Source organism: Brassica rapa, chromosome A04, assembly GCF_000309985.2.
Source record: "Brassica rapa cultivar Chiifu-401-42 chromosome A04, CAAS_Brap_v3.01, whole genome shotgun sequence".
NCBI lineage: Eukaryota > Viridiplantae > Streptophyta > Magnoliopsida > Brassicales > Brassicaceae > Brassica > Brassica rapa.
In genome coordinates this window covers 6,277,424-6,292,495 of record NC_024798.2, presented here as the reverse complement: position 1 = coordinate 6,292,495, position 15,072 = coordinate 6,277,424, and the positions used below count along the sequence as shown (strand labels likewise).

Sequence of the window (15,072 nt, the reverse complement as noted above, 5' to 3'; positions counted from 1 at the left end):
CATGCATTAAAAAATTTAATTTAGTAATCAAACACAAATTCAATAAGACAAATATATAATAAGCAAAATATATATGTGATGATTTTAATTTACAGTATGAAAACTATAAAATTATTATATTTGGCATAATTATACAAACATTTAAATATGTGAGTAACATTAAAAATATATAATAATTATGTAAAACAAATATCTATATATATATAAATGTGAAAATATATACCCACACGGTTGTGCGGGTGGAAATCTAGTCATAATTAAATGGTAGATGATTTCATTTATAGAAAATATTTAATAGCCAGCTAGATTATAGGAAGTGTTTTGAACCGTAATAATTAATTAGTTGGCGAAATTAACTTCTTAAATTACTGTTGCTTTTTTTAGTTAAAACTCAAATTTAAAAATATAATAATTAAACAGAAAAAGACATAGAAACCTAAAAGTAGGCTAATTAATAATTCCAATGTCATGTTATTGTAAATAAATTGGAAACCTAGGAGCATTTTATATATTTGTACTCCTCTTTTAATAGATTAGACTAGATTTTGACCCGCGCTTTCAAAGCGCGGGTTTATTTTTGTTTTTTTTTTCAATTGACAAATATTTAGTAAATGTCACATTTTCATATATTTGTGTTTTATTTTATAAAAGACTTAAAAATTTTATCTTTATTTATCGTATATCATTTTAAATGACTATTCATGTTAAAAAAAATTAAACTTTATTTTTTAATGAATTAAGTTGGTATAACTCTGATAAATTAATTTTATTATGGGGTTAATATTTTAATTAAAAAATTATATACTTTTAATAAAGATTTATACTTTTCAATAAAAAAAATTCAATTATTTTTATGAATGCTTAAATTATATTAAGAAAAGAAAAAAATAATAATTAAGAATAGTTGAAAAAAAATTATTTGAACTTGGACTCAATGGCCCAAAGAAAAAAAAAGTGAGAATTGAATCTGATTTTTTAATAGGTCCAAATGGCCCAAGAGAGATTTGATTTGGGCTGGATCCAAAAATAATGACCCAATATAGATTTGTTATTAATATTACTTAATTGCCCTTAATGAAACATGCAATGTTAGTGAAGGAAACATGCCCCTAAGGTAATTATGACAATAGGATCCTGCTTTAATAGTATAGACTAGATTTTGACTCGCGCTTTGAAAGCGCGGGATTTTTCTTTTCGGTTCTATTTCGATTGTTGTTTTAAGTTTTTAGGTTAAAGAGATAAAACTGTTTGATTATGTATAGATTTGGCTCAAATTATTTGACCTGATTAGTTTTTGATATTTGGTACATTGATTCCGTTCATGGTTTAGTTCTAATTTAGTTCAATTTTTCATGTTCTACAAATATATAAATCAAAGCGCATGATTTTTTTTTTCATAATTTTTTTTTAGATTAAAAAGATATAAAAACCATTTGATTATGTATAGATTTGGCTCAAATTATTTGACCTGATTAGTTTTTGATATTTGGTACATTGATTCCGTTCATGGTTTAGTTCTAATTTAGTTCAATTTTTCATGTTCTACAAATATATAAATCAAAGCGCAGGATTTTTTTTGTCATAATTATTTTTTAGATAAAAAAGATATAAAAACCATTCGATTATGTATAGATTTGGCTCAAATTATTTGACGTGATTAGTTTTTGATATTTGGTACATTGATTCGGTTTTGGTTTAGTTCTAATTTAGTTCAATTTTTCATGTTCTATAAATATATAATTCATTCTGATTTATATGAACATTTTTTCTTCTTTACTTTACAATTTTGAGTTTGGTTATGTTTTAGTTTGGTTCGATTTATATGTGGAGGTTTAAATTTATTTAAAAAAACTTGTCTTGCATTTGACTCATAACCAGTGTTTTTGAAACCCGATCCGGACCGGCCGCGATTGAACCAGTAGACCCGGTGATCCAGAAAAAGTCTGGTTTGGATTTTGTGAAAAATTCAATACTTAGAAACCCGCAAAAACCAGTAAAACCTGGAACTCGATACCGGTTGAACAACAAGGTGAACCAATAAATAACTTCTTTTTTTTTAGTTTTAAATTATGTTTTATATTTTCAGTTTCTAATTAAGAAGTTAGGTGCTGACAAAAAAAAAAATATTAGGTTTTCCCTTTTCAGTTTTATATTTGTGATTTTTAGATTTTGATGAAGATTTCACTATGCCACCTGAAGAAAATGAAATGAAAGATGGTAGAGAGAACCAAAATTAGTTGAGGTGAATTGGTGTTAGTTTATTTCCGTTATTGACAATTATTACAATGGTTTTTTACTTTTGGTTTATTTTGTATTTGAAGTTTAATTTATTATTTACATTAGATATTTAAATATTTATAAATTTTATGTCTTGATTTTTTAAAGATATCATAACTCTTACCTTGTTAGAGAAAATTTTAAATAGTCTAAACTATTTTTTGATATTTTGTATGTCAATTGAAAATAAAAAAATATAAAAACTAAAGTTAAGTATTTTTGAAATGTTTTTAAACATAAAATATATACATATCCAAACTATTATTTTAAGTTTTCAAAAACATTTAGAAAATATTAAACTTTAGTTTCTATATTTTTATTTACATAGCTGATATATTATTATATAATAAAATTAATTCATTTATTAACTCACGATTCAGCCGCGGTCAACCCAGTGACCCAGCAATCCGGTATGTCATCCGGTTCAGTGTTCGGGTTGGGTTTTAAAACATTGCTCATAACTGATTTTAAAATATTTTTAATGATAAATTTTATAACAAATTATAAATTTAATGCTTAAAATTTAAATATAAGTAAAGATTTTGCTACATCAAATTTTAATTTGGAACAATAAACTAAATGCAAAGTCTTCTACTTTATTACATTTAATTCTGAAAAACGCTGATCATATTTATTTCAAAAACATTCTGCATACATTGGCCAAGGTATTAAAGACTTTTAAAAAAATGTTTCAAAAAGAAAAGTCAATCGCTAATACAAAAGTTTCAATTTTATGTCAAATACTAATTGAATACAACTATTGGAAAAACAGGATAATAATTCATGTTGGGGTATTATTCAAGTAAGTTGGGCTTATAATTCATGTTGAAATATTTTCAATATTGTTCAGACCCACAACAGGTTAATAGTACCAACCGAAAAAGATAAGCTGTCATTTTGACATTCCACAATTAGCTTCCTCAGAAAAAAAAATGTTCGTCTCTGGATCAAAATGTTCGGTAAACAGAGATCTGATGAAACTTGCTCCATCAACACAGATCGTTAAAGGTATATCTCCAATAATCCATTTTTTATAAATATATCATAGGCTCATGATCGAAACAGCTAGTTATGATATAAAATCAAATTTTCTTTTTCTGATCTACTTTGCATCTCTAATATGATGAATGATCTGCTTCATCCCAGGTTGATTCTGTCAGTGTCGTCTATGTCTGAAGAAGATCATAAAAGTCATATCTCAAGACAAAAAAAAGATCTAAAGCTAAAGGATACATAAAGATCGATCTCTTCAGGTCAATTTACTTTCAAATAAGTTTATTCAGACAGTCTACTGAAACAATAAAAAAAATCAAAATCTGAAGTTTTTACTATTTTCAGAATATGTTTCATGTCACCCGATGAGTTATGCCGTTAAATGCTTGTGGATCAATGATCGGGAGAAAATTGCTTACTCAATACCTTCAACTTCTTGTTCTAAAGATAAGTCTTTCATTTTTTCACATTTTTAAAGTTTTATGCTATAATATAATATCCGTTCATATTCAAATTTTGCGTTTTGATTTTACTGAATGGTTTGAAAATTTGTATCAATACATACTTGAGGACACAAGCTTTCGTATACATACTTGATCGAGGACACAAGCTTTCGTACTTTAGTTGATTTATTATTTAATCAAAGTTTCCAGATTGAATATATTAGTGTTTGATTATTGGATGTTTGAATCTTTACTAAATTACAATATAATTATGTTGGTATCAATAGTAATTACTTTTTATTTGTTGATTAAAAGGAACCCTCTCAAAGCGTTATGTGAACTTCATGATTTGTTTGTTTTTGATTGCTAACACTCACTGTATTTTTGTCCGTTTATTTTAGTGTTCCTATGATTGTATTAAATATTGGTATCTACATTTAAGATCTCTGTCATGAACTATTATTGTTTAGTTTATTAGATTATGATAATCAGAAACGGTAAAAGGATCTCCAATCTTAAAATTTCTAATTGATATATCATTTGTTATTCAGTACATAGCTCATTTATTTTCAATATAGTTTGATTATTGTTTCATGAACCTTTATTCTCTGGTTTGTTTCAGGAGTAAATGAAAATGGTTACAATCTATACCAAACAAAGGTTCCTCTTATTACCAGGTAATTATTAGCTCTTCTTTTGGCCGTAACTCTTTTCCAAGTTCACTAACTTGGAAGTTTTCAATAGTCTTGCATTCGCCAACAATGCATTGATCCCCCAAAGATTTCAAATTGTTATTTCTACAAGTAGCATGAACTTTGATAACCTGGAAGAAATTTTAAAGAATAACACATTATTCACAATTTAAGTAAAACTAATCATTACTCTTGAAAATTTTAAATTATAGCAGTATTACTTTTTTGTCTGCCAATATGATCTCTAAAGTCTCACCAAATCCGGCTTTGAATGGTTTGCAGATGTGTATGACTTTGGTTTGCAAACCAGTTTTTTCTTAGAATACATTATATGAGAATTGTTTTGAAATCTGCGTGATTGATCCGAGGTTAGTATGCTGTATATATAGGAACAAAAGGCCGTGGGTTTAAGATATTCCAAATCAATATTGTTAAAGTATATAATAAGGCATGAGTTTATTAAAATCATTAATCTTATTTTGATTGGTTGTTATTTATATTTTGAAGATATGAAAATAAAAAATTTGACCTGGTAGTTATGCTTTGGTATATTCTTTATTGTTATCTAAGGAACCTACGAAAATTTAGATCCTTTTCTTAAAAGATTGGTGGTATATAGATATTGTTAGGTAGGCTCTTCCGGCAATCAAGTTTATTTGCCAAGTTTTGAGGTTTTGATTTAGTGGATATTGTTTGGGATTTAAATAATTTGGTCTACTATATTTGAATAATGCAACATATAGGATTTATGCTGCAATCGTTTGTAAACAAAACTTCTGTTTGGAAGTGATGACTGGTAAAAACAATGATATTAACAGATATGTATTGTTTTTATTTTGAAGTTTGCAGAATCCAATAAACGTTCAAGCTTGGTATTGCTGGAACATCATTCTCAATATACAAAGAGATGGTACATCTAATCTATAAGAAAGGAAAATTAGTGTTGATACAATTGAAGTTTGTTTAAAATGTAGATGTTACTTTGTTATTTAATGATACGTTATGTTTCATTAGGAAGACATTATGTTACTTTTAAAATAAAAGAATTATGTAGCTGTAATGTAGGTGTTTCTGTTTGACTAAAAAGAATTTCGAAAATACTGATTTTAATTAAAAGCATATCTTTAAATAAAGTTAATGGCATGGAGTTGTAAATACTTTAAAACTCCTAGGTGACTTCAAAAAAGACCCTTCAGTTTTAATAGTATTGATTATAAAATATTATCCTCGCATGTGCGGACGAAAGTGAATAATTTTACGTTTTAATCTACAAAATAGGTAATTCACTTTTGAAGTATGACGAAATATCAAAAAAGGTTTTCATGAACATAAATAATTGCAGATTTTTCATTATTTCTTGAAAATTAAAATAAAAAATAAAGATACTTACCATATAACTTATCTTGTTTTTATCATGAAAATTGTTTCGTATCTCAACTAAATATACAAATCTTATCATTTTCTTTTTCAAATCATCAACTGTTCTTTTTGTTTCATCAACTGTTCTTCAAATTAACCATCCACCCACATCCCATATACATTAATTGAGGATCATCAATACTATTAAAAGGGAAGGAGTCCTAAAAAAATCTACCTATGAAAGTTGTTTAGACCATTTCATTAGACTTCAATATTTTTTGGTCTTACCTTATATTTCTCTAACAATAAAAAATAACAATAAAAAGTAACATGATATACATGTTAAATTGGTTGGGTTTTACATGGTCAACATATAAATGAACACAATTTTGCTCACGGGACTAAACCAAAATCAGCATAAACCATTTGCGTGTTCCATATTTATTTGTGGTTCACAATCTGGCCCACATATTTAAACAAACATATACTTACCAAATTAATTAAATTGAAAAAATGAGGAAATGTAATGTAAGTATCAACTATTTTTTCATAATTTATTTTCTATAGTAAAGTTATATGTTTGCATACTTTAAAAACCAACGTTCACCCAAAAATAAAGTGGACTAGATAAGAATTAGCTACTAACAGTTACAATAAATATAAAAATTTGACAATCGCATATTTAGACAAATTTATATGTAGCATGTTCATTTTCGACTTCTTAAGGTATAGTTTATATGTGCCTTAGTTACTATATATTTAATTAGACATTCGTTCCTCCAAAATGTATTTTAAAAGTTTATTTGATTTGTTAGTTTTCTTTAGCATATTTTGTTGGATTCTGTTTAATAATTAAAATGATAGTTTATATGAAATCTAAACAAAATAAACTTGATGAAGAAGTCAAACAAATATCCCTATAAACTAGCAACTTTCCAAAGTATAGGAAAGTATGTATTAGAATTCAAACAAGATCAATCATATTTTATTGTTTCCAAATCTAATGAAACTATACATAACAAATACAAAAATATAAATTAACAAAGAATTTTTTGTTATTTTTGAAAATGATGCTTATCATTTACCCTAACTTAAAATGCATTCTTTCAAATTACACAATAGGTCACTTGTTGCTGGAGGCACACTTTCTCTTTGTGCAATGTCCTATATGTCTTCAATCTAACTACACTCTCTCCTAACCACAACCCTTCTTAACTAAGCTGTCACTTTCCCTTCTTTAAAAAAAAAACGATTGATCAGTTTCTGATTTTTGAGTTTTCAAAAACCAACCTATATTCTCTCTCCAACTTTACTTTTTCAGATTCAGATTTACTTTCCCCAATTTGACGGTCCCTTCGTTTACTAACCCTAATTCCCTGAACCCTATTCTTCTTCATCTTCAATTTCTCCATAGAACACCATGAAATCAGAGGTCCGCCGCGAGTTTGATTGTGTAATCTCATCTACACGACTTGGGAACTCTCGAGAATCCTCCACCGAAATATATATGTACGACAGTCTGGTTCTGTGGTTCTCCTTTGGACGAATCTCTTTATTGTGATGTGTCTTGATTGGATTCAGCTTAGTTCCTACTGATGAAACCAATCTCCATAGCAAAGGTAAACATTAATCTGATATACGGCGCGTAATTATCGAAGTTCTCTCCTCAAATACACTCCTTAATTGATTTGTTTTGTTTTGGAAATTCCGTTCAATAACACAAACCATAAACGAAAAGTTTGAGATGAAATCATGAGGAAGTTGAGAAGTGGGGAGGAAATCAAGAAGGATTTGAGATTTCGAGACAAACAAAAGGTGGACTGAGTTTGTTGATTCTCTCTGTTTCTCGAAATTGAGGTAAGATTCTTTTTTGTTTTCTTCACTTGTGATTTTTTTTTCTGTGAAATTGATGTTCTGAAAATTTGAGGAAAACGGGTTTGAGTTTAGTTTGTTTGATGTGTTGTGTGCATTTTCTCCATGAAAATATGAACTATCTTTTGGTTGATATCATTGTATTGTATTGTTTGGTATTGAAACACGCGTGGTTGATTTATTTGTTTTTGTTTTGTCTAATTTGATGTTCGGTTGTTGTTTCGTCTTTGTATATGTCATCGTCTTTGTGTTTCTATGTCACTGTATTTTACTGTGTTTGTGTGTTTTGTGTTTCGTTTGTGGTATCATGTATGTGTGGTGTGGCAAAGAAATTGCAGATAGTGTCACCTACCAACAATGTTACCAATCGTATAACTTCTGAAAGTTTTTGTTGGCTACATGACAGGATCCTTGAGGAGAGTCTAAGAGGTCATAAAGCTCGAGAGTTGATGCTGACACCTAGTGGTGTTTGTCCTTCATATTTTGTCCTTTAGTTTGGTTTGAGTCGTTGCCTCAAGACCTTTGTTCTTTCTCTTAAGTAATGAAAACGTTTTTGTCTACAAATTTTTATCAACAGATTCCGTCCATATCCACAAATTTAATCCATGTCCATGTCCACAGATTTAGTCACGTCTCTCTGACCACAACAATAAATTATTATGTTTACAATTTTTGAATTCTTCGTTCTATACAACAAATTATATATCCTACATTTATCATATTTATTGAGATCTTTGTCCACCCTTCTTTATCCACAAATTTATTTTTTTATGATCGAGAACGTCTGCTTTTAAAAAATTTAGGTTTGTGTCCATGTCCACACATTTTTATATAAATGTTTATATATCCATGTCCACACATTTTTATATAAATGTTTATATATATATATGAAATGGATGTTGAATGATAAAGAATCTTATGTATAATTTATTATAGTTAATTATATTTATTTTATATATTTTAATTTTTGAGATAAGAGTAAAAGAAAACAAAAGTGAAATAAAAAAAACAACGATAGCATAAAATAAAAAATAAAATGGTGGACATTTTCTTATATACACGTACTTTAGTACATCTGCAAGTTACTTTTTCTAACTAGATAACAAATTGACTTTTCAGATGCTTAGCTAAAACAATTATATATCACTTTTTTCTATCGTTGAGCAAAGGGCATATGAGTCAAAAAGATGTTTCGTACACCGTGAAAGTGTGCCTCCAGCACATTGTGTCTTAAAGTGTCAAAAAAGAGAAAAATGTGTCCCATAGAGAAATCAACTCGAAGATAAATGTCAAAATAATTCAATTGTGGAAACAATACTGTTCACTTTATTCAAGAATGTGTTCGGTGAAAAAAAATAAGGTTTTTGTGTCATAATTTGTTTAATGTTCAATCCGATCAACCCATGATATATTAATTATAGCTTAGTTCTACAATTTTTAATAAAATTTGATCCGGTCCAGTGGAAATAAATTATATAATAACAACAAAAGATATTGTCTATGCATAAATAAAATGATCAAATATATAAAAAAATTGTCGATATTATATACAAATAAACTCACCATGTGCAATGTGCATGTCTTATCCTATTTTAGTGTATTATTAAACTTAGATTGATAGAAATAAGATTATTGTTCTCCCACAACGAAATCATATTTCACGAAAGTTAAACAATTCACCTCGATAAACCTCATGATGACACTTTAGTCATAAAACTAGTCGTCACCAGTTTCAAGCTGTCTCGCTTAATGATTGATACTGAAAGTTCGATCTGACGTGTTGCTCTACTATGCCTTCAGACGTATGGGTTTCAATAAAACCGAACTGAAATGCACTAGAGCACCTCTCAGGCTCTCACTAGCTTCGCAGGAGAAACAACATACTCGCTCGGATACATCGAATTATCAGTCTTCTTCGCCAAAGACGTATGTCAATTGGTCGACTTTAGTAGATTAACTTGCGCTCTACAATATATACCATACTTGACAGGCTATGGATCTACGCGATGATATTATTTGAAGCCGCTTAGGGAGTTTCAAAGAGTTTAAGTCTACGTGTCATGGAAAGATATGCTTAGGTATTATCTCTTTGTGAGACTCAAATCAACCTTAGGTAGTTGCAAAGGGTTTAAGTCTACGTGTAGGGCTGTTCAATATGGTAAAACCCAACCTTACCGAACCGAACCGAACCGAAATAGACAATATGGTTTGGTTTTGGTATATACCATATAAACCGAATGGATATAATTTTATAAAAACCGTAGGATTTGGATATGGTTTGGTATGTAACCGATTAAACCGAATAAACCGAACAAAACCGATTAAAGTAGAAACATGTAAATATGTATTTATTTTATAACAATACATGAAAATCTATTTGTTACATAAGTTAAATTTGTGTTAATAACTATTACCATAATTTTATAGTAATAAAAAACCTTAATTTGTAAAACACTTGAACTATAACTAAATAACAATACATCGCAATTCAGACATCTTATTTTCTAAGTCTTTTTTTGATCTTTTTGCTTTATTTTAGTCTTCACTAAATTAATATGAAGATTATAAATTTGATGAATAATAATTAATGGAAAATTTTCAATTGAAAAAGTATGACTTTAATAAACACTAAATATAGAAGAGTGAAAAAACTTTTCTTTCATGTTTCTGTTTTGTTTCATATTTTTATTTTCAAAATTTCAAGCTTTGATTTTAGTTATAGATTTGATTATTTTATTTGATGGTAGAAGCATTTTTGCTTTTTTTGTTCATTTATTTGAACATGTAATATATTTTTAATAAATGACGGTGTTGACAATATGACTCTAAAATTCATATAATATGATCTCAAACTAAATAATTATGTTTTTTGGTATAAAACTGAATAAACCGAAAACCGACGGTATATAAACCGAACCAAACCGAAGTAAATATGGATTTAGAATGGTAGTTATATTTTACTAACCGAAATACCGAAAACCAAAAATAACCGAACCGAAACCGAACCGATATCCGGATTGAACACCCCTATCTACGTGTCATGGAAAGATATACTTGGGTATTATTTTTTTTTTTTAAAGTTGAACCAAACCAAAAAAGGGAAAAAACATGTCGGTTTCTATAACTTGCGATCGGAATAACAAGTAACGACACTGATTCATTTGTTTATAGATGGAATATTCTCAGACAATTTCGTACAAAACTCAACTTGATCAAACTCTCTAGCTTCAATCTCCATCTCCTATGGATCTCTTCAAATCAGTTCTCCCCGAATACGATCCATCAGAATCCACTCAATCTCCTGTCGACGATGCGGCTTCTTCTTCATGGAGCTTCGGCAATCTGATCAAAACCCTAGCAACCAAATCCGAATCCGTAATCGGATCCTACCGTCGCGAATTCGAGGAATTCGGATCCGAATTGAAGAAAGAAAGCTCCGTGATCCGACAAGTAGCTTCTCGTGCCGTCAAGGACTTACCTGCTTCCCTCGACGTCGGCGCCTCCGTCGCTCAAGAGTCCCTCGAATCGGTCGGTCAAGCGATCGACGACATCGGCGGCGCCGTGTGGAAATCAACGGCTAAGATCATATCCCGTGGTAAGGACTCTCTCTTGTCTTCTTCGACTCATCTTGGTGATCGTGGATACCATCAGGGCTTATCTGTGAAACCCTATAGTCGATTCCAGATGCAGTTGCTTGCGATTCAATCTGATAAAGCCACCTATGGTAGAGAACCTGATGATTTAGGGGAATTTGAGAAATGGAGTTTGGGGTTTAAGCTAGAGGAGAAAGGAGACGTGATTGCTGATCTAATCAATGGAAACAGAGGCGTGAAAGAGATGTACGTGAAGCTTGTGCCTGTGGAAGTTGATGCTGAGACTTTCTGGAGGAGGTATTACTATAAAGTGCATAAGCTTGAGGAAGTTGAGGAGGCTAGGGTTAAGCTTGTGAAGAGAGCTACATCTGGAGAAGAAGAGGAGGATTTGAGCTGGGATCTTGATGACGAGGGAGATGAAACTGAAGCTGAGAAAGAGAGGAAAGTCTGTGAGGAGGGGAAGGTGGAGAGTAGAGAAGTGTCGTCTAAGGATAGCGATATCTCGGTGATTTCGACGCAGCCATCTTTACGTGAGGTCGAAGATCTTGGGTGGGATCAGATGGAAGATGATATTAGAAGCAATGAGGAGAAATCTGATTGGCGAAGACGGGTCAGTGTAGCAGAGGAAGAAGAGGATTTAACTTGGGATGTTGCAGATGATGATCACTCTGTTAAACAATAAGTTCTAGAAAAAGCAAGATTTGCAATCAAAAGTGTGATCACTGGTCTAGTGATATTAATGTTGAAGACTGTGAGTCTGCTCAAACACGTATCTTTTGTCTTGGGCAATGGCAGGTAAATAAAGCATATACGATTCTTTATAAACGTGCATATTCCACAAACAAGTTGTATAATATTCATATTTGTAAAAAAAAATAAGAGAACAGTTTGTTCTAGGAACAAATTAGTTTCAAGTGAAACTCTTTTAAAGATATTACTACACTATACGTATATACCACCTTATTTGTTTGGGCTTGCTGAGTATTGAGCTCTTGTATCTTTCTGTCTATGTATTATACTTAAGTAATGTGGACAGCTAAGTCTTAGGTGTGTAGCGACTGCGAATATAGAGGTACAAAGCCGTGGCTGCAGCCACCATATACGGGAAGATTGTCCATATTCCCTGCAGAAAAGATGGAACCAAAACTTGTATCAAAGGCTCAAAGCTGTTCACCTCTGTTGTCTCTCTATATACGTACCACTACAGTTGCGACTGTTGCGACAGCAAACATGGGGCGTTCCCGTAGAAGAAACCCAATCACAAACTGAAATATTTGGACATTATAGTTAGTCTTATGGTCCACATTTTAACGAAGACTGAAATCGAATATAATGAAAAGAAGCTAAACCTGAATTGGAAGAGTTATCAAACCACCGCAGCAAACTCCTGCAAAGAAACATTCTGGAGATATTCCCTGTAATGGATCATGTTAATAGATTCGAGTAACCAAAATTGCTACACATTACATGGAATCAGAATCAGTGCAGGGACAGACTTACTAGTGCTCCGGCAAAGAATGCTGTAGGATTCCTCACTCCCAGCGAAAATCTTTCCACTGCATTCAAATTCATAAAACCAAAGAGATAAGTAATACATCACATATTCAAGAAAATATATCCACTGCATTCAGTTCAGTTTGTAACTTACCAAAACCTGAGAGGTTTCCATATTTTTGGACGGCCTGGGTAATGCCCATCGCTTTCTCTTTACCTATACCCAGCTTTATATCGATATGTTGAAAAAATAATCAGCTTTTTCGGATACAAAATTTTCCGGAGTGGATTCACCTAAGGGAAGTAACCTTTGAACAAACATCATCTGATGCTCCACTTTGTCTGAAGAGCTTCCCTAGGTAAAACGGTATCATATCGCTTATACAAACTCCCCTTTTCAAGTTGCCACCAAAAACATCAAAGAAGAACCATTGAAGCTGTTATGTTGTTTTAACAAAGAAATATTGCATCTTTACCAGTAAACCCAAGATACAGTAGACATTATATAAGGAGCATTCCGAGAGAAAGACTCAGCAAAAGATTGCCACGTCCCATCCAGAGTTAACATTCTAGCCAATGTTATCCCAACCTGCACTCAACATTTCATCAAAAATGAAAAATCTGATTAGCATAATCCAACATTAATGCACCACAGACCCAAATATTTAGCGCCTCTTCGCTGATAAAAAGCCCGAATCCAGCCGCCATTAGCAAGCAAAAGTAAACCCATCTGTAGAAAGAAATACACACTGAAAGAGCTAAAGGGGTACAATCTAGTTCAGGTAGTTTTGTAGCTAACTGTTACATTCATTACCCGGGTGCGTTTGCGGGAATTACGAATCTGTTTCCAAATGCATTGAACGTAAAACCAATTGAAGATGATGAAGCTTTGGATAGACTCTTAACGTCAAAAGGTGTACCACCACTAGCAGAGCCTTTCAAGGTTACACATATTACTGTAATAGTCAGAGCCAATCCTAACCCAATACCTAACTTTGCTATGAGTGAGACTCTCTTCTTTTCAGAAACTCTTGTGCTTTCGCTCTTAAGCATTTCATCTTCAGACTCATTCTTTCCTATGTTTTCTTTCTGAAAGCTTCTTACTCTAATCCTGAAACAGTAAGAAAATGAAATTAATATACTTTTTGTTTTCGCTAATTCTAGGAAAATTCAATAAAAAATGAGTGCCAAAATTCTAATCCTTTCTATAGAACCTGTAAGAAGAAGGCTTGAAGAGACGCGTGAAGGATAAGCTTTCTGCAGTACCATACAAAACTCTGCTCCTCAAGACAGCAATAAGGTTTGGTTTCTGAAGGTTTAAAGAAAGCACATTAATCGGAACCGCCATGGAAGACAACATTCTTACAGACAGATGACGGTAACGATTTTGGTTCTAGAGAAGAAGAAGAGGAAACAATGTGTGAGTTTTGATTCCAAAGGGCCTTGTCTGAATTGTGATGGCGACTCTGAAGGTACGCATATTCTCTTCGTGATCCAAAAAGCTTCGATATATTGAACATTCTGTACCAGAATAATATTAGACGTCATAAAGTATTTTAAGAAATAAGCTAAAGATATAATATTGAAAATAGATTTGTAAATCTTCAAAGTGGTAATTTATGCTATTATAAACCTTAAAAGTTGTGGAAACCCTAAAACCATCATTAACCCCAGTCTCTTAATTGGAATTCTTAGTTTTGACTAAGAGACGGTTTTTAATATTTTTTTAGATTTTAACTAAGGAAAACTAAAAACTGTCTCTTAAATAAGAGATATAAGACCCGTCTCTTAGCCGAAAAGTATAAAAAAAAATAAAAAAACAAAAAAATGTCAAATCATGAGTAAAGAACTCTGCCTAAGAGATCAGAGTTAATCATGCCCTTAATCTAGTTGTTTGAATAAGGGTTCATTAATGCTTCTACACCAAAATGCCTGGATTTCGAATCCCAGCAAAGACAAATTATACAGATTTATGGAGAAAAGAATACAGGAGATCGGCATGGTGCAAGTAGTACCGTCAATCATGGATCTCATAAGACGGCTCAAGATGATACAGTCAGGCGTGAATCTTCATATAGCGGATAGAAGTACCGACGGTAGAATCATCTTGTAATATTTATTATAGTTTGTAATATCATAATTAACCATCGACAAAAAAAAACTCTAAAAGTTCTATAGTTCCATACAAAACTCTAAATTACAAGCAAACATAACAAACTACGAAAGTGTTTTTTTTTATAATACTGATTGATTATATTGATTATAAACTTATACAATGAATATATAAAGGATTGGATCAAAGCTGGCAAGTTATGACAAACTTCCAGAATCCAAAACCAAAGAAATATA

General features: G+C 31.1%; 2 protein-coding genes and 1 long non-coding RNA gene across 3 annotated transcripts; 2 read left to right on the top strand and 1 right to left on the bottom strand.

The window, feature by feature from the left end:
• Positions 1–978: 978 nt before the first annotated feature.
• Positions 979–5,465, top strand: LOC103863648. The gene is made up of 4 exons (XR_632055.3): positions 979–3,285; positions 3,424–3,530; positions 3,616–4,390; positions 5,248–5,465. It is a non-coding gene; the product is annotated as an uncharacterized LOC103863648 (long non-coding RNA).
• Positions 5,466–10,731: 5,266 nt separating this feature from the next.
• LOC103863646 (BSD domain-containing protein 1) lies at positions 10,732–12,163 on the top strand. Its single transcript, XM_009141400.3, has one exon. It carries the CDS (start codon positions 10,880–10,882, stop codon positions 11,909–11,911), a length of 1,032 nt encoding a protein of 343 aa, XP_009139648.1. The 5' UTR covers positions 10,732–10,879; the 3' UTR covers positions 11,912–12,163.
• LOC103863647 (inner membrane protein BB_0250) lies at positions 12,026–15,072 on the bottom strand. Its single transcript, XM_009141401.3, has 10 exons — positions 13,938–15,072; positions 13,538–13,834; positions 13,381–13,453; positions 13,200–13,312; positions 13,032–13,116; positions 12,878–12,950; positions 12,730–12,785; positions 12,579–12,644; positions 12,429–12,494; positions 12,026–12,352 (listed from the first exon to the last, which is right to left on the bottom strand). Exons 1-10 carry the CDS (start codon positions 14,081–14,083, stop codon positions 12,266–12,268), a joined length of 1,062 nt encoding a protein of 353 aa, XP_009139649.1. The 5' UTR covers positions 14,084–15,072; the 3' UTR covers positions 12,026–12,265.

Bases quoted from the DNA above. Each gene is read 5' to 3' on its own strand.
- LOC103863647 (XM_009141401.3), bottom strand. From the start codon at position 14,083: ATGTTGTCTTCCATGGCGGTTCCGATTAATGTGCTTTCTTTAAACCTT. The intron at 13,117-13,199 runs GTAAAGATGCAA...CAACTTGAAAAG, and splicing joins ACTGTATCTTGGGTTTACTG to GGGAGTTTGTATAAGCGATA. The intron at 12,951-13,031 runs GTTACTTCCCTT...ATCGATATAAAG, and splicing joins CAGATGATGTTTGTTCAAAG to CTGGGTATAGGTAAAGAGAA.
- LOC103863646 (XM_009141400.3), top strand. From the start codon at position 10,880: ATGGATCTCTTCAAATCAGTTCTCCCCGAATACGATCCATCAGAATCC.